The sequence below is a fragment of the Panicum virgatum genome, chromosome 1K, assembly GCF_016808335.1.
Source record: "Panicum virgatum strain AP13 chromosome 1K, P.virgatum_v5, whole genome shotgun sequence".
NCBI lineage: Eukaryota > Viridiplantae > Streptophyta > Magnoliopsida > Poales > Poaceae > Panicum > Panicum virgatum.
This window is the reverse complement of record NC_053136.1, coordinates 44,714,732-44,735,313: the sequence shown is the minus strand read 5'-3', so window position 1 is coordinate 44,735,313 and position 20,582 is coordinate 44,714,732. Positions and strand designations below refer to the sequence as shown.

Sequence of the window (20,582 nt, the reverse complement as noted above, 5' to 3'; positions counted from 1 at the left end):
CTAAACTTCTTTACTCTAGTGTTCCCCACCATCAGCAACGGGCAATGATCGGAAACCAAAGAGGACAGGGCCTGCAGTGAGCAGTCCTGGAGCATTAGTTCCCATTCAGCTGTACAAAAAGCCCGATCAATCCGTGTCTGAGTTCTGTCATTGGACCAAGTAAACCTCCTCCCCTTCAGTTTCAGCTCCTTTAACTGTAGGTCATCTACCACTCGCCTAAACTCCCCCATCATCCGCCTGTTTAAGTTTGTGTTACTCTTATCTTGTGCCTGCAAAATCATGTTAAAATCTCCAATGGCAAGCCATTTTTCCGGAATGCTATTTCTGATTTCTCTTAATTCTTGGAGGAACTGCAGCTTCTCACTGTCTTCCTGAGGCCCATAGACCACTGTCAGCCACCAATCTCCCACCCCTGTAGTCGGATGTAACTTTGCAGACACTGAATTCGCCCTCACATCATCCTGCAGGATCTTGTAATAACTGACATCCACAGCTAGGAGTGCACCACCTCTAGTCCCCACCGCCGGTAGGAACACAAACTGATCAGCAAATCTTTGTCCCAAACTCTCACATACCACACCTCTATCGATCATCTGCATTTTAGTTTCTTGCATGCAAACTATGGTAGCTCCCGTGTCCTGAACAAGATCCCGAACCACCTTCCTCCTCGCTGCACAATTGAGACCTCTCACATTCCAGTCAAGTAAAATACATCTCTGATCAATCATTGATACACATTCCAGTCAAGTAAAATACATCTCTGATCAATCATTGATTTTTTGAAGGGTCACCGGAAGGGGAGAGGATCCCCCACCTGATTTTTCATTGCTTATGTGGCCCAAGATGACCTAATGAAAAAGGTTTTGTTACAGTGTGTAGTATAGTTTTACATTGCCTGATGAAAAATAGAGCACCAAACATCTCCAAGCGCCGCGTCGGCACGGGGAAGCCTGCATGCCCACAGCCTGGCTTCAGCTTTGCAGTTTTGCAGTAGTTGGATCACTGTTGCCGCTTCTCCTCGGAAGACAACACCATTCCGTCGCTTCCACAACTGCCAGCAGCACAGCAGCACAAAAGTCTCAAAGTGCAGAGCCGGGATGTGCGGCGGCCTGCTCAAGTGGTGGAGCTCGCCCACATCAATCATTGATCAATCATTCCAGTCAAGTTTTTGAAATATCATCATGATGTCATCAGGTTTTATCCTCAGGGGGTGTTTAGTTAGTGAAATTTTTTGGATCAAAGGTCACATCGATTGTTTGACCAGATGTCGGGAGGGTTTTTTGGGCACTAATTAAAAAACTAATTTCAGAACTCACTTGGAAACCACGACACGAATCTTTTGAGGCATTTGACCGCGTCATTAGCACATGTGGGGTTACTGTAGCACTTATGGGGTTACTGTAGCACTTATGGCTAATCATGCACTAATTAGGCTTAAAAGATTCGTTTCGTCATGTACATCCAAACTGTGTAATTAGTTTTGTTATTTAATTATATTTAGTGCTTCATACATGTGTTTAAATGGGAGGTGAAAATTTTTGGGTGAAAAGTTTTGGGAACTAAACAGCCCCTCATTCTTCTTCTGTTGTGTAAGACGAGGAAAAAGAACGCAAGAACAACGAAAGAACTGGACCGGCCCAAGAATTTCTTTGCACACGGCTCGGATTGCTCGCGGCCCACGTCCACGTCCGCTCCCTGCGTCGTTGTGCGTTCACCTTCCCTCCAAGGCTCCAACTCCAACGGCGCCGACTCCAACCGCCGGCCGAACCGACAACCGCCGCAATCGGGCCACACCAAAATCCCCGCCGCAATCGCCGGCATGCCGCGGCCCCCGCCGCCGGGCCGCGGGGCCCCGGGCGCCAGGCGGCCGATGCGGGACTTCTTCACCGCCTGGCTGGCCACCCTCCGCTCGCCGCTCCTCCCGCTGCTCCGCCGCGCGCTCTCCTCCTCCTCCGGCTCCTGGGACGACCCGCTCTCCTCCGCCGCCGCGGCCGTCGAGGCCCACTTCCAGGCGCACTGGTCCGCGCTCGACGCTGCCGCGCGCCAGGACCCGGCGCGGGTCGTCGCCGCGGGGGACTGGCGCTCCCCGCTCGAGCTCCCCTTCCTGTGGCTCGGCGACGTTCACCCCTCCCTCCTCACCTCGCTCCTCCGCACGCTCTCTCCCTCGCCGCGGCTCCTCGCCGCCGCCGACCGCGTCGACCGCCGGATCCGCGCCACCGTCCCCGCCGTCTCCGACCGCCTCCGCCGGGCCCAGGAGGTCTTCGTCGCCGCAGAGGTGACCGGCGCCGCCGACGTGGAGGCGTTCCTGGAGGAGCTCAAGGGCGTCGCGCTCGAGGCCAACCGCCTCCGTCGGGGCGTTCTTTCGGAGCTCGTCACCGCCGCCGGGGGTTACCAGGCGGCGCTCTACCTCGAGGCGCTATCGCGCTTTGTGCTATCCATGCACGACCACGAGGTGCTCCGCCGCTTTGACCAGTGCCGCCCCTCGCCCGGTAGCTAGTCCCCCTTCTTGCTCCCCAGGTTCGTGGCTTTTCTTTTTCTGCTTCGTCACATCTTTCGGCCGTGCAAAATCTTGGTTTCCGTATTGACGGAATAGCAGGTCTATGTAAAAACTTATCAAGATAGTGTTTACGAGCACAATGTAGGTCCATGTAAGATATTTGAAGAAAATGATGCAAAATATTGTGCAATGGTATCAATGAAGTTGTTATCTGCATACTGTAGTGCCAGTTTATCTACGACCTTATTCTACAAATTATTTCCTGAAACCATCAATGAACTGTACAAGGGAATGGCATCAAGGTCCTTTGAATTTGGAGCAACATTATGAGATAGGAAGTCTTTTTCCTTTCTTTGAGGAATGACTTATGAAGGTATTAGTTATGTTGCTTACTTTGACACTGTTCGATGCCTACTTGGATATGCTTTAGCATATTTTTATCTGCGATTTTCATACGATTTTATATTGTGAATACTTTAGGATCTTTATTCGTGTAGGTTGCTCAGATTGCGTGTGTAATTGTACGGGTTATTTAAAGTTTGCTTCGTGAATCTTTGTTTTGTCACGTTTAAAATTGACTTAAGCAGACAGTGACTTACACTTCACCTGCTTCCTGTGCAAGTTTTGTCTGAATTGCAGTGTGACTTCACAAGTAGCAACTTTTATGTCTAAAATTTAAATATCGAGCGCCCTGGTTGCTTTATAGTGTCAGTATTATTTTCTCTTTGTCCTCTTTCAATTAGTTTTAATTGCCCCTTCTGCACTTTTTAACTGGTTATTTTGAGCTGGAGTAAGTTGGATATGCTTGCCGCCTGCTAGGTGAATAAGATGGCGACTCACCATATCTTGGACAAATGTATCATGTGTAATCCAAACATAAAAGTGACAAACCACGAGATAATTTCACCAACAAATGATTAAAAAAGTGACGGCAGTGTTTCAATGATGTCCTAGTTATTAGGTGATGTTGTTTAAGTGCTTCTATGTCCAGCTCTATCATTTCGTGTCTAAATATATATTACCTGTTTGATATATTGTTTCAATGCTCTAACATGTTACTGGTATTGTGAAACAATCATTTATGCTTCTGATGGCAGATGACTTAAAGTGTGATTTATAGTATTTGATGCTTACTATTAATACATGAATTGAAAATAGCTGGTTATCAGATTATCGTAGGATCCTGTCATCCAGAGGCTAGATTAGCCCCCTACTTCAGGATGCAGATTCTGGGGTTGGAACCCTGGCTGGTTCACCCACAACTGTAGCGAGGGCACAACCACGTTTCCAGTTATCAAATTATCATCAATTGCATTTTGGCAGCTAGAACCAGTACTTGGTGAAGTTGTTGGTTTAGGGAATAACGGCTGCTTCTATGGTTCTACCCAAGTCATGTTTCGTAATTAAGCACATAATTCTACGTTGTCATTTGCGAATGTGTGTGTGTGTGGGGGGGGGGGGGCTTTCAGAATGACAATTTTATATCAGGTGAGCTGCACATTGTCTATCCAACTCCATCAGCACACTATTGCCTGTTGGTTGTAACAGATCTGAAATGTAACATGCGTCCTTAGATCTAGACTTCACACACAAGACTTCCAATGGACCATCAAGCCACATGGATTCATATATGATGAACCACATGAATAGATCTGCACACAAGATGATCTACACTTCATAGAGGATCCTCAGTAGAGCATGCATATGTGCACGCAAATTAATCTAGAGAAAATTCTCCAAAGTTAAGGCAAAACAATCTTACCACCGCCTGCTGTTTTTCATTGATACACAAGGCTTTATTGAGCCCAACCCTCAGACATCTCCTTTTTAGGGAAAACACTGATAGGTTTTGCTTTGCTTTTGCATCATGAGCAATTGTAATTATCAATTTTACTGTGCGGATGATGATTATTTTCAATTCCTGCCTCCTGGTTAGGTTAACACAATTTGAAAGGTTGAGGACCTCAGCTAGTAATAATCTGGCATTCTGGTATCTCAATCTTTAAGAAATTTTTCTCGAACATAGATCTTTAAGAAATTAAGTTCTTTGACTTAAACTCTGCACTATGTCAAGTTAAAACGGTTAGATCACCAACTAAAGTGCCAAAGAAAGACGTTCCTGATTCGAATGCCTTGTTCATGTAGTATATTTTCTGCTTAGAAAGGCATTCACCATAGGACAGCACACATCACAAATAACATTATTAGTGTACTAGTCGCTTTAATCAAGTGCACAGTAAAATTGACAACCATGAAACATCTGACTGGACACAAGTAAATCTAAAAAAAAAATTTGATTGCAGGGAAAATATGCCCCTTGTCTTTGTCTTAAGAGAGAGGGGGGTATGGAAACCTTTATGGAGGTGCTCCAGCACCCTGTGAGCACCTAGTTTTAATTCCAGGTAGGAGGCCTCTCAACTACAGGCTGTACCGAGTCATTGTCGGTTCTCAAACTTTTCGAGAAACCTAACCTAGCTCCATGGGATGAATACTTCCACAGACAATTACCTTATCTTTAGAATCAATATTATAATACTGATTTCTTCAGATCTGGGTCAAACGAAAGCCATAGGTATGTGCTTGTAAAATGAACAGATCGGGTAGTTTTAAGATGTAACGAATTTGCTTCCTTTGTACTCTTGCTGCTGGGCTATATTTATCTGCGTTAACCTATAATAACTATTTCTAAAGAATCTGGACCAGTTGTAGCATGCAGAACTTGGTTCACAAAGACTAGTAAGCACAGAACTCTATGCTTATGTGGTCCAAAGCAGCAAGGTTTCATAACAGTGGAAGAAACATCGAAAGAATATATACGTTGGTGGTCCAATGTAAGCTCAACGTGTGATGTACAGTAGTCTTATACTAAGTAAATAATGGAAGTCTGTGTTGGTTAGCATCAGGAACTTGTCATGGTCATAAAGAACAGTATCTTTACAGTTCTTTCATGTGCCGTGTGAACAGATCACTGATAGGTTAGGTGATGGTCTCCAAAAGTGCACCCAAAGGTCCCGCTGTTTACATAGTAGATCCATTGGTTAAATGGAATAAAGCCCTCTAGGGTTCATGTAGTTCCAGTAATCCAGTCTGGCAGTTGCACATACAGGTCATTGTAACTTGTAAGTTTACAACCGATCTCGCTGAAGTAGTGTTCATTAGTTTGTGCTGTCCTTAAGGACAGAAATTTGTTCTCTTGGTTCGGACAAATTTATATGATTGTTCTTGGTGTTCCTTTCATTCATTAGTAAACAAGTGGGAGTGCATTCCTTTCACTTCATATCAAAAACATTCTAATTAGTTGTTTTTTTCTATTTTCGTCTGTATTTTTCCTCATAGCTGCACACTGTTAATTGTGTCTTCACATGTTAGCCTGACAATCTGCATGTTTTCTTAAATCATGCACCAGAGATGCTTAGATTTAATACCATATTAAAGATCTTGAGTTCTTATCATTTCATATTATATAAACGCATAAAAAAGAATATACTTAGTATGCACATCTTGGTGTCAGGGCAAAGGAGGGGTGAGCTGCACAAATGGGTTCTTTTCTGATCTGCCATTCTGCACCATTTTGTCGTACAAACTAGCCTTGACTTTCAGTTTAAGCCATGATCTTCCCTGGTAGTAAATCTCGCACCCGCATGCTGGTATAGTGCGATGTTGTTGCTTTGTCGTGTGGGTTTGTTTGCAATCTGACAAGAGGAAACATCTGAACTCATCGCATCTGTCTGTTTATTACAGGACATGTGGGGTTCGTAATTGTGATAAGGTACTCTAAGATAATACGGCCAAGAATCTTTGCTGGTTTTACTTGTTTAATCACCTATGCTTCGTACTTATCCGAATTGCTACAGGACAAACAGATGTTCAAATGCACTTGTAAACTAATGAACTTGGCAATTACTGCTAGTATTTCCTGGCTAATCATATTCTCATTTGACTTGCTGGAGCATTGTCCTTTCAAGTTCTGGATGGTCATATTGCTGTAGTAGTGCACATGGCGTTCCTATTTGATTCTGATATTTTTGTTGTTGGTGGTCAGCTTAATCTATGCTACAAGTAACTACAGAAGCAGTCAATCAGTACATCTGAAGTGATGCGTGAATCTGATTCTAGAGTCCTATTGGCTACTTACTGACTGCTTGTGCCTGTTGATCATGCAGGCATCTTTGGGAAGCACGAGATGGGGTAGCAAGTGCTGGGCAGCGGCCAGCGAGGACCAAACCAAGAAGGCAAAGTATAATATTGTATGATACTCTTGCCAACAGTTAGATACAATCGAGTACAGATACAGTGGCTGCTTCCCAACATGCAATTTTTCATATCTGATGGTAATGAGAGCTCATGTTCTTCTTCGCTTGTGATTTGGCAGTGGCCAGTTGGGTGTTAGGTGGTGGTGAGCGACTCGAAAACGTTAGCAGTATTGTCCTATGGGCAGCTGCGCCCTCGTGGATCAGACCTGGACTCCAATTTCCCCCCAAGGAACCCTGTCGCCAGCAGTGACGCTTCTGTATCAACCCTTGTACGAATTGACTTGAGACCAAATCTTTCAGTGGGCAATGAAAAACGAAAAAGGTGACGGATGAGCGATGTTGCACGTTTGTTTGCAAGGACATGTGTTAACATCTGCATGAAATTGGCTAGCCACCGACCAATTAACATTGCAGTACTCTATTGTACTGTGTGCGTATTTTCATGGAGCAGAAGTTTATTGGCACTGTTAACAGAGATAACCTTATCTGATCTCCGGCGAAAGACAGTGAGTATATCAGTGACCTCTAATTGGTCCTTTGAGAATTTGCAGTACACTTGACTTCCTTCTTATTGGTTCCATTTCGCCCGGAAGATACCCGTTCTGCAGATGCATAAAAGTATTGTGGCAAGGCAGCAGCATCGGTTATGCTGTGCAATGCCCGTTTATCTGCGCAAGGCTGCCATCAGCACTTGTTTATCTCATCTCGGTTCGTCTGTTTTCCGGCACGAACCAGCTGCTTTGGTGACCGTGAGGCCCACTTGCATTGGCACCTCTTGTGTCAGTTTCCTCCGCCCGCAATTAAAATTTCTCGCCGCCGAAGAGCCAGAGACCCAAAACTGGGCATCGCCCGGACGCGCACAAGTTACGAGGAAGATACGGCGCCCCCGTTTCCCGTCGACCTCGCCGGCGAGCTGCGAGCCGTCGAACTCGGCCGGACAGTGGCATCCGCGACATCAGATCAGCCGCCGCAAGTTGCTTGCGAGCCATGGCGCTCCGAAAGACAGGCTACCGCAAGTTGCCATCGTGCTCCAGACGAACCACGTGCCTCGGACAGCTACCGGCGAGTCCCCTGTCGTGTATTCTTATGCCGATGTGCCGCGTTTCGCGGCGGTCGCGTCGGCGACGGGGCGCTCAGCCTCCAGCGCTCGACGGGGAAGCCGTCGCGATACGGGGAGTAAAGCGCTAAAGCGAACGCGCCCTCTGGTGAGCGTGACCTGGCCTGGCCCGGCGCGAGCGCCGGCCGCCGGCCGCGGATGGCCTCCCGAAACGTGCGCGGGCGCGGCCGGGGGCGACCACGTCGCTGTCGCGCGGGGGGGAGGGGAGGGGTCACCGGGGGTCAGGTCAGGAACCGTGGACGGGCGGGGCCGCGAGGTGGTGGTGGTTTCCTCGCGCCCGCGCCCGCGCCCACGGCCATGGCGGCGGCCCACGCCATGCCGAGGTGGCCGCGGGCGGGTGGTGAGGCCTCCACCGCGGCGGGGCCCGGCGGTGGCAACGCTGATGCGACGCCAGCTCCACGCTGAGGAGGACGCGGCTGCGGTTGAGGGTGACGTGGGTTGCGTGGTCCTAGGCCCTGTTTGGATGTTTAGCACGAGTAGCACGCACAATTTTCGAGAAAATTTTTTTATATGTATGGAGTATTAAACAAAGTTTATTTGTAAAACTTTTTCACGGATGAGTGTAATTTTTCACGACGAATCTAATGACAATAATTAATCGACGATTGGCTACAGTGATGCTACAGTAACCATGCTTTAATCGTGCGGTCAAAGACCTCATTAGGTTCGTCTCACAAAGTAGTGCAGGATTGTGGAGTTAGTTTTGCAAATTACCTTTATTTAATACCTGTAATTATTGGTCAAAATTTTTATGCTACTACCAACCAAAGGCCCTATTGTCATAGGGTGGGCGAGCCCGGGGGCGCTTTTCCAGTGGGCCCCGCCTGGAGGCGGGCTACGCGTCGGTCCGGTGGGTGGTGCTGTGTGGTTGCTGGCAACTAGTTCCGCGAAAATGCTGGGCGCACGCCACGATCTTCCCTAGTGTGCGCCAACTGCTCTGATTAGTCTATCAGAAGAATTTGTGTTGGAATAATAGCTGCCATTTATTTACCACGTTGATGGCTCAAAGTGCGAATTTCAAGTGCTATGCGCTTTCTAGTTGCAAGAAATTGTTATATTTTAGTAGTTTTTACAAAAAAGTGTGGCATATATGAAAAATGATAGATGTAACTAAAGATTGAGAATGCAGAAGAATGTTCCAATCCTTATTTTATTTATTTGATAAATGTTGGTGTAGCTTATAGATTTAAAAGTTAGTATGAACACTTTGCCCCCACATCGAAAACATGACATGTAGTTTGGCACCTACGCGTATTCATACTGGCATGGAAATTGCATGACCTTTTTTAGTTACAAAACTGTGTGACCCACACTTTTATGATACAATTATATAATTGCAAACAAGGACACATCATAATTGCATGTGCAAACCGCAAACTACTAATTTGGTGTGTGGGGGGGGGGGGGGGCACATTCAAACATGTATATATTTGCTACCAAGGTTTTCCATTGCATCCTTTCTGATAACTTTTTTTTATGTATTCCTATTCAATGAAATTTTAAAAAATATACTCCATAATGATAGTTTGGTTATATTTTAGACTTAACATTTACATTGTCAAATAAAAATAAGAATGCTACATAAAACCATCATATGTAAAAGAGGAGTTTTGCACCAGGGGCAGGGCGCAAAATCGTGTGGACTCCAACCGAGGGTTCCTAACAAATATCCCGTAACAAAATATGCAGGCGTCATTTAATTCTTCAGAGATTTCTTCTCCCCGCTCTTCTATATATAGCCCTGGCATCGACGCCATTCTCCTCTACTCCATTCTCCTCTTCCTCCTCTCTCGGCGAATTGGATCGCGCGTCCCGTGTTCATTTCAGCTTTGAAGCCCTCCATTATATTAAGGTGTGCATCTTTCGGTTTTCCTCCTTTCCTTTGGTTGTGCGATATTTTTCCTCTGAACTTGATTGGAGTTCGTTTATGTTTTGCTTCGGCAAAATTTGTGCACAAAAGTGTAACGACTGAACCAGTACTTCTGTGGCCCCTTCCTGGAAAACCAGAGATGCTTTCATTTCAGTTTGTGAGTCTACTTTGGCTCAATTGATTGATGGTTCTCAAGTAGGTCCGCAGAAAACATGTGAAATGCCGCAAAAATATCACAAATCTGAAAATTGCGTAAAAATATCTCTTGGTTAGAACTTGTCAGAGGCCCAGAACAGTTCTTGGATCAAAGCAAGGACCCATTTCTCGCTGAATCTGTCATTCCGCTCGTGGGAGCTGCTATTGTTCTGCTTCTGAATGACTCTGCATTCACTCCATTCAGAGCATGCACTGGGTCATTCCCTTCTCTTGACCTGTTCCTTCCTTTGATTTCCCCCCTTTCAAGTCTACTGGTCTAGTGGAGTATTCTTCTTGACCTCTTAAATTAATCATAATATAAAGTCATGCTGCACATGTCGTAGCATGGATGTATGCAGTATGATTTTTCATCACGTATAAAGACTTCTGCCCTTCTCAAACGAGTTGTTTTCATTCTTCTATACACCTGTTCTCTGTCAAAAGAAATAAATGTCAACGTTCTCACCAAATATTCTGCAAGCAATTCGTGAAACATTTTCTCCCTCTAAAGATTTCCAAGATGACATTTTCTCAAAAAAAAAAACGTAGCATGACGTTCCTGTGCATACATCACATCTTATTGGGACATACAGCTGACGTTCTTATCCCTGTTTTAAAAAACGTTTTAAAACTACGTTTAATCTTGATTAAACTCTAAACTTTGGCCTAGCGTTGCGTTTAATCACAGTGTCGTTTAATTACAAAAGACGTTTAATCTATGTTTAATCACAAAAAACTCTAAATCATAGGCTAGCGTTCACCTAGCGTCTAGCATTTTTTAAAACCTTGGTTCTTATAGTATATGCTTTCTGTCACAACTCACAACATAATCATAGCGATGCAACTGCTCTTTCAAGGTTGGTAGCATCGGTTAAATTGCATAGAACACAGTGTTAGGTTTACCTACCATGACTCTAGGTCAGAACACTAATCAAGACATTAATATAGCTATGGGCCCAAGCACACATGGCCTCAGTGATTAGGCGAACATGTCATTATGCTAACTCCTTTCTCTTTTGTCCTAACTGTGCGTAAAGTCACTCTTTTGAAATTTCAACCACTCATACACGTACATGAAGTCTCGTAAAACACTTTAGTACGTATAGTTCCCATCAACAACACGTTTCCTATATCATTATACATTTAAGTTTTAATGTTGAGTCAAAATGTGTATTAGTATAGGCCAATGTCTCAAACAATAAATAAAGGACAACGGAGCAGTGATGTTAATAGTTATGCTAACTTTGCTAATGATCACAGGTTTAGTTTTGCAAATACTCAATTATTCTTTCTTGATCCGTGCAGTGGTGCTTTCTGAATATCAAATCGCAACAGAGCTGGGTTTTAATGGCCATCCCTATGAAGCAATCCGGATTCTTGATATAGATGTTTCCTTGTTCAGAACATGAGAAGGTACACAGCATATCCTAAGCCACCTATTCTTTCTCATATAAGGGATGCACATTCTCTGACACTATCTTTTCTTCTCTGATCAGTTCTCAGGTATTCTGGTGTTGATGAACTGCCTCCACACCTGCAGTGACAAGAAAACGCTGAAGAAGTGGTTTTTCATCGACAAGACAGTTGGCTGAATTCAGTAGAGAAAGAAACAACACTCGACACAGTCTTTTTCCTTGATTCATCCCCAATGGATATGAGCACCAGCTCACCTGTCATCACCGATCCGGTATCGATAAGCCCCCCACTGTTAGGAAGCTTGACGTCAAACCTGATGCCGTTTTCAGTCATGTCCGGAGGCTGCTCCAGTCCCGGCATGAACGTGAGCACCTGCAGGCGTAAGATCGAAGAGGTCCTTGTCAGTGGCCTGTTGGATGCAATGAAATCCTCATCGCCGCGCAAGAAGCACAATCTTGCCTTCAGCCCGGGCGATTCACCTGACGAAGATCCTGCTTATGCTGCATGGATGGTCAGTTACATTATGCAGTTTGAGTGGCCTATTTCCTTTAGGCATGGATGCAATCATGCAAAATGTACTAATGGCTGTCTTATTTTGCAGTCAAAATGCCCTTCTGCTTTGACGTCCTTCAAGCACATAGTAGCCAATGCACAGGGCAGGAAGATTGCTGTATTTTTGGATTACGACGGTACCTTATCGCCTATAGTGGATGATCCCGACAAAGCCTTCATGCCCCCCGCGGTAAATCAGAACAACCTGTTCCAAGGACTTAATTAGCAGTACATGATCATTGAACAACTGCTAATACTTTGTCCAAAAACCTACTCCTCAGATGAGAGCTGCAGTGAGAAATGTTGCAAAGTACTTCCCTACAGCAATTGTTAGCGGAAGATCCCGCAAGAAGGTACTGATGATATGTTTGCATATATTACTGTGCTAGTATCAAATTCCTCATATGCAACTTATATATGACATCTGCTTTTGTTTCTCAATTATGTGCAGGTGTCTGAATTTGTAAAACTGAAGGAACTATACTATGCCGGAAGTCATGGGATGGACATAGTGACATCTGCAGCAGAACACAATGCTGAAAAGGCGAGGCCTTCTTGCTCATAGCACTAAATTCTACCTTTTGTCTATTCTGTTATCATTAGCATATAACTCTGCCCCTAATACTTAGTTTTCTTACAATTCCTAAAATTCTACTTGCAGGGCAAAGAAGCCAATCTCTTCCAACCTGCTTTGGAGTTCCTTCCTATGATTGATGAGGTGTGTTTCTTTTATAACTACTGCAGCTAACAAACTGCATTGGCATTGCTTACTTCAAGTGGACAGTAGAAACTTAGCATAAAAATGATTGCACTATGTCTATTTGATCTGTATGGAATCTGTAACCGTCCTTGATGGGCACTCTATCAAATCTTTATACTATTACTGAGCCACATTTCTGCAACAGGTTTCCAAATCCCTCTTGGAGGCAACAAGTGGAATTAAAGGTGCGAATGTTGAGAACAACAAGTTCTGTGTATCTGTACATTACCGCAACGTAGCAGAGAAGGTGAAATTTTGCACCTCAAACTTTCTGAGCTCTTGCCTCTTTTCTTATTAGCAAATTTACCTGACAGTTTTATGCGATTGTTTTCAGGACTGGGAAGTGGTTGCACGGCTCGTAAACGAAGTCTTGGAGGCCTTTCCTCGTCTCAAAGTAACCAATGGACGAATGGTAGGGGGCTAGACTATTCTACTAGGGACTGTCACAAATCTTGATATATTTTTTTCCAAGATCTAATGCAAATCTTTCACAATTCTTCAGGTTTTAGAGGTTCGTCCAGTGATCGACTGGGACAAGGGAAAGGCCGTCGAGTTCCTGCTTCAATCGCTCGGCTTAAACGATTCTGAAAATGTGATTCCCATCTACATCGGAGATGATCGAACAGACGAAGACGCATTCAAGGTTGCTACACATTCTGAATGAACCTCTGCGGTTGTGCATCTCTGATGCTAGAGGCGTCTAAACTCTGAACCCTCTGTCTCTCCTCAGGTACTTCGAGAGCGAAACTGTGGATACGGAATACTAGTTTCTCAGGTGCCCAAGGACACCGAAGCCTTCTACTCGCTGAGAGACCCATCTGAAGTAATTTCCTCATGATCTCTTCATTTTTTTTCCCTTTGGTTTCATTCAACCTAGTCTGGTGATTCTAATCTGTCTTTGCTTGTCACACAGGTGATGGCGTTCCTCAATTCATTGGTGAGATGGAAGAAGCACTCACTGTGACGAAACCGAAAAATACGATTGGTTGATCCAGAAGTCGTGAAAATAATAACTGTAGTTCGCGCGGCGGCAATTTTGTAGAGTTGGACACAACGGGTGGATCATTCTTTCATGTCTGTCATTGTTTTCTTTGTTTGATTCGTGCTCGTTGCCACTGAGAAATGATCAGTGGTTGCCTCGCCCTCTTGCAACTGTAATTTGTAAGCAAGAGGGCCCCTTTTCCTGTTCAAACTGGTGAATAAAACTGAGTCGCTTAACTTTTTTACCTTGCCTTCTCCCTGCATTTGCATTTGCCAGTGGCGTCCCGTTTGTTTACCAAGGACAGGTCACGTGGTGCCGCCGTGCGCGCGTCTGAACTCAGAAGCATCGCGCATTTGATTTGAGCGTCGGTTGCTGATGCTCGCTGCTGTCCCAAGTTAAACTTGAAACGGTAGTTGTTCCACGGGCCATGGCAATCCACAGAGTACTTTGTTGCGAAATGATTCAGAGATTTTTTATATTTTTTGAATCGAAATTGATTCGGAGTTGGACGCGCGTTTGCCGAATTTGATTCACCTGTGTCGCTGCACTTTGGCCCGTACCAAAGTATCCATCCATAGCCGCGCCGTTGGATAAGTTGCTATCTCCTCCAAGGATCACGATCCGACGGCGAGCGCTCCCTGTCCTTGCCTGCCGACCAGAAAAGGAATCGATCGAGCCGGCTGCCGGCCGTCTTCTCTTCCCTTCTCTCTTGCTCTTCCTCCGCGCGTCCAAACCCCATCATCCCAAGTTCCCAACCCAATTCCCAGTTTCCCACACGCCTGCTGCCGCGGCCCCAAATCTAGTAGCACGGCCGCCGCGGCTTCTGAGGCGGCACCGGCGCTTCCGGCGATGGCCTCCTCCAACTCCAGCTCCGCCGCCGCCGCCGCCGCCGCCGCCGCCTCGGCCGCTGACGGGGGCGACGACCTCGATCAGCTCCTCGACAGCGCGCTCGACGACTTCACCAGCCTCGATCTCTCCGCCTCCGCCGCTCCCAAAAGGTACGGCCTCTGGTCCTTCCCCTCGGAGTCGACAGCTGCTTCCGCTTGGTGCTCGAGCGAATCGCTGACCCGAAGTCTGTCTCCCTGTGCAGCAGCGGCAGCGAGGCCTCCGCGTCGGCGTCGGGGTCGGGGTCGGGTGCCAAGGGGCCGGTGCTTGGGCTGGGGCTGGGGCTGCCGGACCCCAAGGCCCCGAAGCGGCGCGGGGCGAAGGCGCCGCCGCCGCCGCCGAGGGGCGAGTGCGCGAAGGAGGCGCTCGAGAAGCTCACGCGCGAGACGCGGGAGGCGGTGCGCGGGCTCGAGACGGCCACCGGGGGTGTCCCGTCGCTGGACAACGAGGCCATGATGGAGGAGTTCGTCAAGCAGTTCGAGGAGTTCGCAGGGGCGCAGGTACCACCGTCGCCTTAGCCTCCCTGTTGAATTGAAAGTTGTTAGGTACCTACTGCTCAATTGCAGGCACAATCGCTGCATAGTTGTTTCGTTCAGGATATTTTATCCTGTAGTTTGTTAATTACTTGATACAAAAAGCACAACGATACTACCGAACCATTGGATATTTCACTGGTGAAAGGTATTGTTAATTTGTTATACTAGTTTTGATGTTAGAACATAGATAATGTATTGACTTAGGGTGCTCATTTGACCACATATAAGTTTTGCTATGTTGATGCCCTATTTATGAATCGAAGTTTTGGTACGCATGGAAGTTAGGGTGGGCGTTACTGCTGTCTGGTATGCAGAGATGTCTTTAGGTTTCTTATAATACTCTTTACTTTATACCCATGAAGGGAAAGAGGGTTTTGTTTGTGAGCAGCACAAGCTGTAGGTTTCTTATAAGACTTTTTACTTAGCCAGGTATTTGATAAATTCGGGAGTGTGATGGGCAAATGAATTTGTTAGCTGCACATCGGCAATTTGGTATTCATTGCCTGATAGTTAGGCTTGATCCTATGTGTAATGTATTCAATAGATTGTTGTATTTAACATGCGTGAGTGTTGCCGAGACGTTTTAAGACAGCACAATTTAGAAAAGTATGTAATGTTATAAGTGTGATGTTTTTTCCTGCTCAATGTGCTGTTCACATGGAATCTAAAATGCTCTCGTGATACAGTAATTTCCTAGCAGTCAGCATAAGTGGTTCAGAAAAAAAAACTCCAGTTTCTGTTGCTTATTGTACTGCAGGGACTGCATTTGATTTGATTGAACTATTAGACATTTCACTTATTTTTATCTCATACTACTGTTTGAAGTTAAACCATAATTAATTTACAGAATGATAATTTCACAAGAACATATATTTTATGGTCATGGTTCCTGGAAACCACATTTCCTTGATTAGTTTGTGACTGATCCCAGATTTTATGGTCATAATGTTTCATAGAACCCCACCCCAATTTAGTTAAAGCTCATTGGCCACCCCAATTGATACACTTCGCTTGTCGATCCATTCTGTTGACCAGATTGTGACTTTATGAAATTCTTTGACCATAAAACACTGGGATTAAGTTCCACAAGCTAAAAGACTGGAGTTCTTCTTCAAGTACTAGTATGAAACCTGTGGTTTACTGATTTACTCCATTTTTCACTTTGTACCTGTACACTTGAACTAATCATTTTCTTTTATCCACAGGATATGGACTCTATTGTTGAAACAATGATGCAGCAACTTTTGTCCAAGGAAATTCTTCATGAGCCTATGAAAGACATTGTGGAAAAATATCCAAAATGGCTTGAGGATAACAAAGATAAAATAAGCAAAGAAGAATATGAGCGTTACAACAATCAGCTCGAACTCATGGTGAAGCTTATTGAGGTCTATGAAAATGATCCTGAGAACATGACTAAGATTTTTGACATCATGCAAAACATGCAAGAATGTGGTCAGCCCCCCAGTGATCTTGTTCAAGATATTGTACCTGATCTGGACCTGAGCAAGTTGGGACAGCTGTGAGTTTTTTTTAATATCCTTCCAGTAAACAATTCCTCCTTTAATTTCCATATGCATGATTATGCCAATCAAAGCCTATAATCAAAAAGGCTTCTAGGATATTTTTTCTGTTTTAAAACGTGGCCGAGCCTGCATTTTCTGGATAAATCTTGAATTTTGTGTCCAATAATGTTCCAACAACATGCTGGTTTGACACTTTGACCAAGCAAAAATACTATCCCTGAGTTTTCTCTAGATATATTAATGCCTCTACATTTTTTTTCCTGTTATTACTGAAGAAGTGGAGACTATAGAAAAAACCAAATAGTTTCAAATATTATGATGACCTGTCTTTAAAAAGAATCTTATGATTCAATGTTGCTCTGATCATTCGCTGAGATATAATTTGACTTTCTCTTTTATCGTTTATCCTCAGTAGGTGGTAATTCTTCATCATCTGCCCTTGCAAATATGAAATATCATTTGTTTGCCAATATTTAACTGTATAAGTATTAGCATTGCCCTGTAGTGACAATTGGGCCATATGAGCAAAGTCTATAGCTCCTAGAAAGCTGGGTGATGCAAACAAAATGTCATGTCTGTATTATTGTAGTTGAACATAGAATTCACTTTAATTGGTTCGAAAGAGGAAGAAAATGTCTTCTCCAGTTTACTGTTTGAAATTGAGAATACCTGCCTTATAAATTATGCTACCATTTTCTCATCAGTTGGTGGTTATATGTTTTTGGCCATTGCTGTTGAAAACTAGAATATGAAATATTCTTTTTGCTATTTCGTGATTGTACTAATGCCCAATTAGTGGTGGTGGTGACTTGCAATATGAACCAGTATGTAGCACATGGCAAGTTGAATATTGATGGTTCAGACGATTATAGTTGCGCATCAATTTTACTTTAATGTTTGAAAGAGCATTAAACTATTTTGTCATTTCCAAAGTAACATTAGAAAACTAGAGTTAGAGCAGCTGCCTTGTCGGTTAGGTGGCCATTCACAAACTAAGTTTTTTGTATTTTTAGATAACTTTTAGCTTAGCTTGAATTTCGTCTGTATTGTATTCTAAGTATAATTTGCGTGCTGATGCACTATATTCATAGAGTAGATATATGGTATAAATCGGATTTGCATCGCATGTCTGACTGTTTAGGGTTTCCATATATTACAGGTCTCCTGAGATGCTTGAATCAGCACCAAATTGTTGTGTAATGTGATGAATGAAGAATTCCATTTTGGATGCAAATTCCATGGAGTTTTTTTTCCTTTTTTTTCTTTACATTTACGAGCCCCCTTTTGGCTTCTGTAGCTTAAAGATAATTTTCATCTGGATAATGTGTAAAGTCTCACAGTTGTATAATGATTTAAGTGTTCTTTATGATTCTCAAGTGGAAGTTATGTTCTTTCCCGTCAATGTACTGCAATACCCCTTTCGCGCCTGAAATTCGTTGATAGACCTGTTTTGAATTTTACTTATATGCCCCTCTGATTTAGTGACACAGTTCTGTACAGCAGTTGCTGCGGCTGCAGCCATTCAGCAGCTAGAATATAAGATGATTTGTCTTGCAAGGTAGTATCTCTACAGCATTCAATTTTACTAATTTCTGAAAGGACGGCTTGAGCTAGTTGTTTTTAGTTGGTTGTATGAGTAGTTTACACCCCTCATAGTTCTTCACAGCGTACTAACTCTGATATGCTTGCAACTACTACCTCCGATCCAAAATGTAAGCCAATTTAGATTTGTCTAAAAACAAATCATTTTTAAATTCGATCATCCATGGCTACAAATTCATACAAGTTGACACTACAAAATCTTCTACACAAGTACTGACTGTCAACGTGCCTTATTCAAGACCGGGTTCTGGTCCTTGCATAATGGACTTAGAATCCGAGGGGTAATCGCTGCTAGTACAGACTATGCTAACGTTTGCATGCGTATTCTTTTTAAATCTTGTTACGATACGTCTGTTAGGACTTAGGTTTGCTGTGCGCATGCTTCGCATGGGAGCAAAATAAAGCCAGCAATAGCATACGGGCTGTGCATAAAAGCAAGCACAGCACAGGGCATGGGTAGGCAACTAGGCATCCCCGCAAGATGGAGCTCGGCGTGCGGCTTCGTAGCTGCCAGCCGCCTCCCAACACCAGCCAACCGCCGCCTCCAGCGATCAGCTTCGGAGCCTGGCCGTGTCCGCGTCGTCCTCGTCCCCGCCACGCCGGGGCTCCGCGGGTCGCTGCCCCGGACTCCCGCCCCGGCCCCGTCGAGACCATCTGCGCCGACAGCGTCGGTCAGGGCACGAAGTTGAGGTCCTCCCCTGTTCTCCGTCGTGCGTGCGTTCTTCTGTGCTGCTTTCTTGGGAAGGAAGAACATTAATTAATGCGATGCGTACAGTGCAGAGGGGACAAGTTCTTCACGGTGGAGATGACGGTCCGTGACTGCGAGCTTGACCACTACGGGGTCGTCAACAATGCTGTGTACGCGGCCTACATCGAAAAAGGTAAACCAGTAAACCGTAAATGGTAGTAGGGACGTTGATAGATGGTACCATTGGACTAAACAGCAGTATGGATTTTGAATAACCCTTTTACGAGCTCGGTGATGATGATACTGTCTGTCCCGTCAGCTCGGGAAGAGTTGGCTTGCAGCCTCGGCATCAGCAGATGCTCGATCGCGAGCACGGGCAACGCCATGGCACTCTCCGACCTGAAGCTCAACTACTTCGCGCCTCTCAAGGTACGCCACGACGACGACCCGTACGCGCAGATGGATGCCGATCGATCTACTTGCCGTTGGTTAATTAGTATATCCATCTAATCACAGGTTATTTACCACACGCTTAATTAATTTGTCAATATATATTCTTCAGCGCGGCGCCAGGTTCGTCGTTATGGTGAGGGTCGTCCAGATCAAGGGCGCGCGGATGGTCGTGGAGCACTTCATCGAGACGCTGCCGGAACGCAAGGTATATATGTTGTAGTCACACCAACTAATTACTCAGAAAAGGCAAATCGATTTAAATTTTGGAATGGAGGAAGTACGTGTTAACCGAGACAAAAGAGCGCGACGCATGTCTCTGCAGCTGGTCCTGGAGGCAACGGCCACCGTGGTGTGCCTGAACAAGGACTACCGCCCGACGCGCGTGTTCCCGGAGGTGGCGTCGAAGCTGCGGCGCTTCTTCTCGTCCTAGCTGCTACGATTACGTACCAAGGACTGATGCCAACAAGCCAACCACCGTCGACGTAGTAGATATGCGTAATCCATCGTACTTGTGTGTGTGTGTGTGTGTATATAGTACGTGTTCTGGACGAGCGATCCCCTGTGTATTGCTAGTGCAAGGCTGGAAGGCTCTGTTTGATGGGGGAGTCCGTACTCTGTGTGTCTCCGCCAGCAAAAGATCACGCGACCCCCAAAGCCTGAAATGCATGGGCGATGCGCGATCGGTTTGGCGGCGAATTCTCTCTTCTTCGTAGATCATTGCAGGGGGGCACCGATTTTCTTGCAGGCTACTAGCTACAAGGTGGGGGACAGCGGGACAGGGTCGCGCGGTGTATTTCTCATGGGCGGAAAACGAACGCGCGAGATGTCACTATGTCAGCGTGCAGCGTGCCCAGCTGCACGCGCGCGCCCTTATTCGTTGGTGTCAGCTCAGCTGCCTCCAAACGCGAATCAACCACCACCAGGGCACATCCATCCAACAGGCATCACCTCAGAAACGCAGCTCTCGTCTGCCTTCTCACCCGTTGCTCCCTCCGAGGAGAGGAACTGGAAAACAGCAGCATTCCATTCCTATCCCCCCGGGCGGGCTCGGCCTCATTATTTTGCGGCCCAGAAAGCTGTCGGTGCAATCCAATGGCCCCCGTTGGCACAGCTGGGCCGGGCCGTCATTCCAGTCTGGCCCATCGTTCGTCTGGCTGTCGCAACAGTAGTGCGATCGGCCCGGCCCAGCCTGGAAGTTCGATCCCGATAATATATGGCCCGCTGAGGTTTGATCCGGCCCGGCCGGATAG

At 45.4% G+C, this 20,582-nt stretch overlaps 4 protein-coding genes across 6 annotated transcripts; all 4 read left to right on the top strand.

Moving 5' to 3' along the window:
* Window positions 1–1,688: 1,688 nt before the first annotated feature.
* Window positions 1,689–7,272, top strand: LOC120711680 (protein INAPERTURATE POLLEN 1 homolog). 2 transcript variants are annotated; one of them, XM_039997296.1, is made up of 3 exons: window positions 1,689–2,517; window positions 6,661–6,744; window positions 6,870–7,272. In XM_039997296.1, the coding sequence occupies exon 1, from the start codon at window positions 1,820–1,822 to the stop codon at window positions 2,495–2,497; it is 678 nt and encodes a 225-aa protein (XP_039853230.1). In that variant the 5' UTR covers window positions 1,689–1,819; the 3' UTR covers window positions 2,498–2,517; window positions 6,661–6,744; window positions 6,870–7,272. The 2 variants fall into 2 exon arrangements, with proteins under 2 accessions (XP_039853230.1, XP_039853222.1); XM_039997288.1 differs by having other exon boundaries at window positions 6,661–6,779.
* Window positions 7,273–9,587: 2,315 nt separating this feature from the next.
* Window positions 9,588–13,886, top strand: LOC120711676 (probable trehalose-phosphate phosphatase 1). Its single transcript, XM_039997277.1, has 12 exons — window positions 9,588–9,719; window positions 11,238–11,345; window positions 11,429–11,859; window positions 11,950–12,090; window positions 12,182–12,253; window positions 12,352–12,444; window positions 12,562–12,618; window positions 12,806–12,907; window positions 12,995–13,072; window positions 13,163–13,303; window positions 13,391–13,483; window positions 13,574–13,886. The coding sequence occupies exons 3-12, from the start codon at window positions 11,581–11,583 to the stop codon at window positions 13,622–13,624; spliced, it is 1,107 nt and encodes a 368-aa protein (XP_039853211.1). The 5' UTR covers window positions 9,588–9,719; window positions 11,238–11,345; window positions 11,429–11,580; the 3' UTR covers window positions 13,625–13,886.
* A 471-nt stretch (window positions 13,887–14,357) lies between these two features.
* LOC120711660 (peroxisome biogenesis protein 19-1-like) lies at window positions 14,358–17,991 on the top strand. Of its 2 annotated transcripts, none has more exons than XM_039997264.1 (4): window positions 14,358–14,640; window positions 14,736–15,027; window positions 16,269–16,585; window positions 17,749–17,991. In XM_039997264.1, the coding sequence occupies exons 1-4, from the start codon at window positions 14,492–14,494 to the stop codon at window positions 17,792–17,794; spliced, it is 804 nt and encodes a 267-aa protein (XP_039853198.1). In that variant the 5' UTR covers window positions 14,358–14,491; the 3' UTR covers window positions 17,795–17,991. The 2 variants fall into 2 exon arrangements, with proteins under 2 accessions (XP_039853198.1, XP_039853191.1); XM_039997257.1 differs by having other exon boundaries at window positions 14,359–14,640; window positions 14,733–15,027.
* Window positions 17,992–18,672: 681 nt separating this feature from the next.
* LOC120657375 (acyl-acyl carrier protein thioesterase ATL4, chloroplastic-like) lies at window positions 18,673–20,333 on the top strand. Its single transcript, XM_039935683.1, has 5 exons — window positions 18,673–18,881; window positions 18,972–19,072; window positions 19,199–19,308; window positions 19,442–19,537; window positions 19,655–20,333. The coding sequence occupies exons 1-5, from the start codon at window positions 18,673–18,675 to the stop codon at window positions 19,760–19,762; spliced, it is 624 nt and encodes a 207-aa protein (XP_039791617.1). The 3' UTR covers window positions 19,763–20,333.
* The last annotated feature ends 249 nt before the right edge of the window (window positions 20,334–20,582 follow it).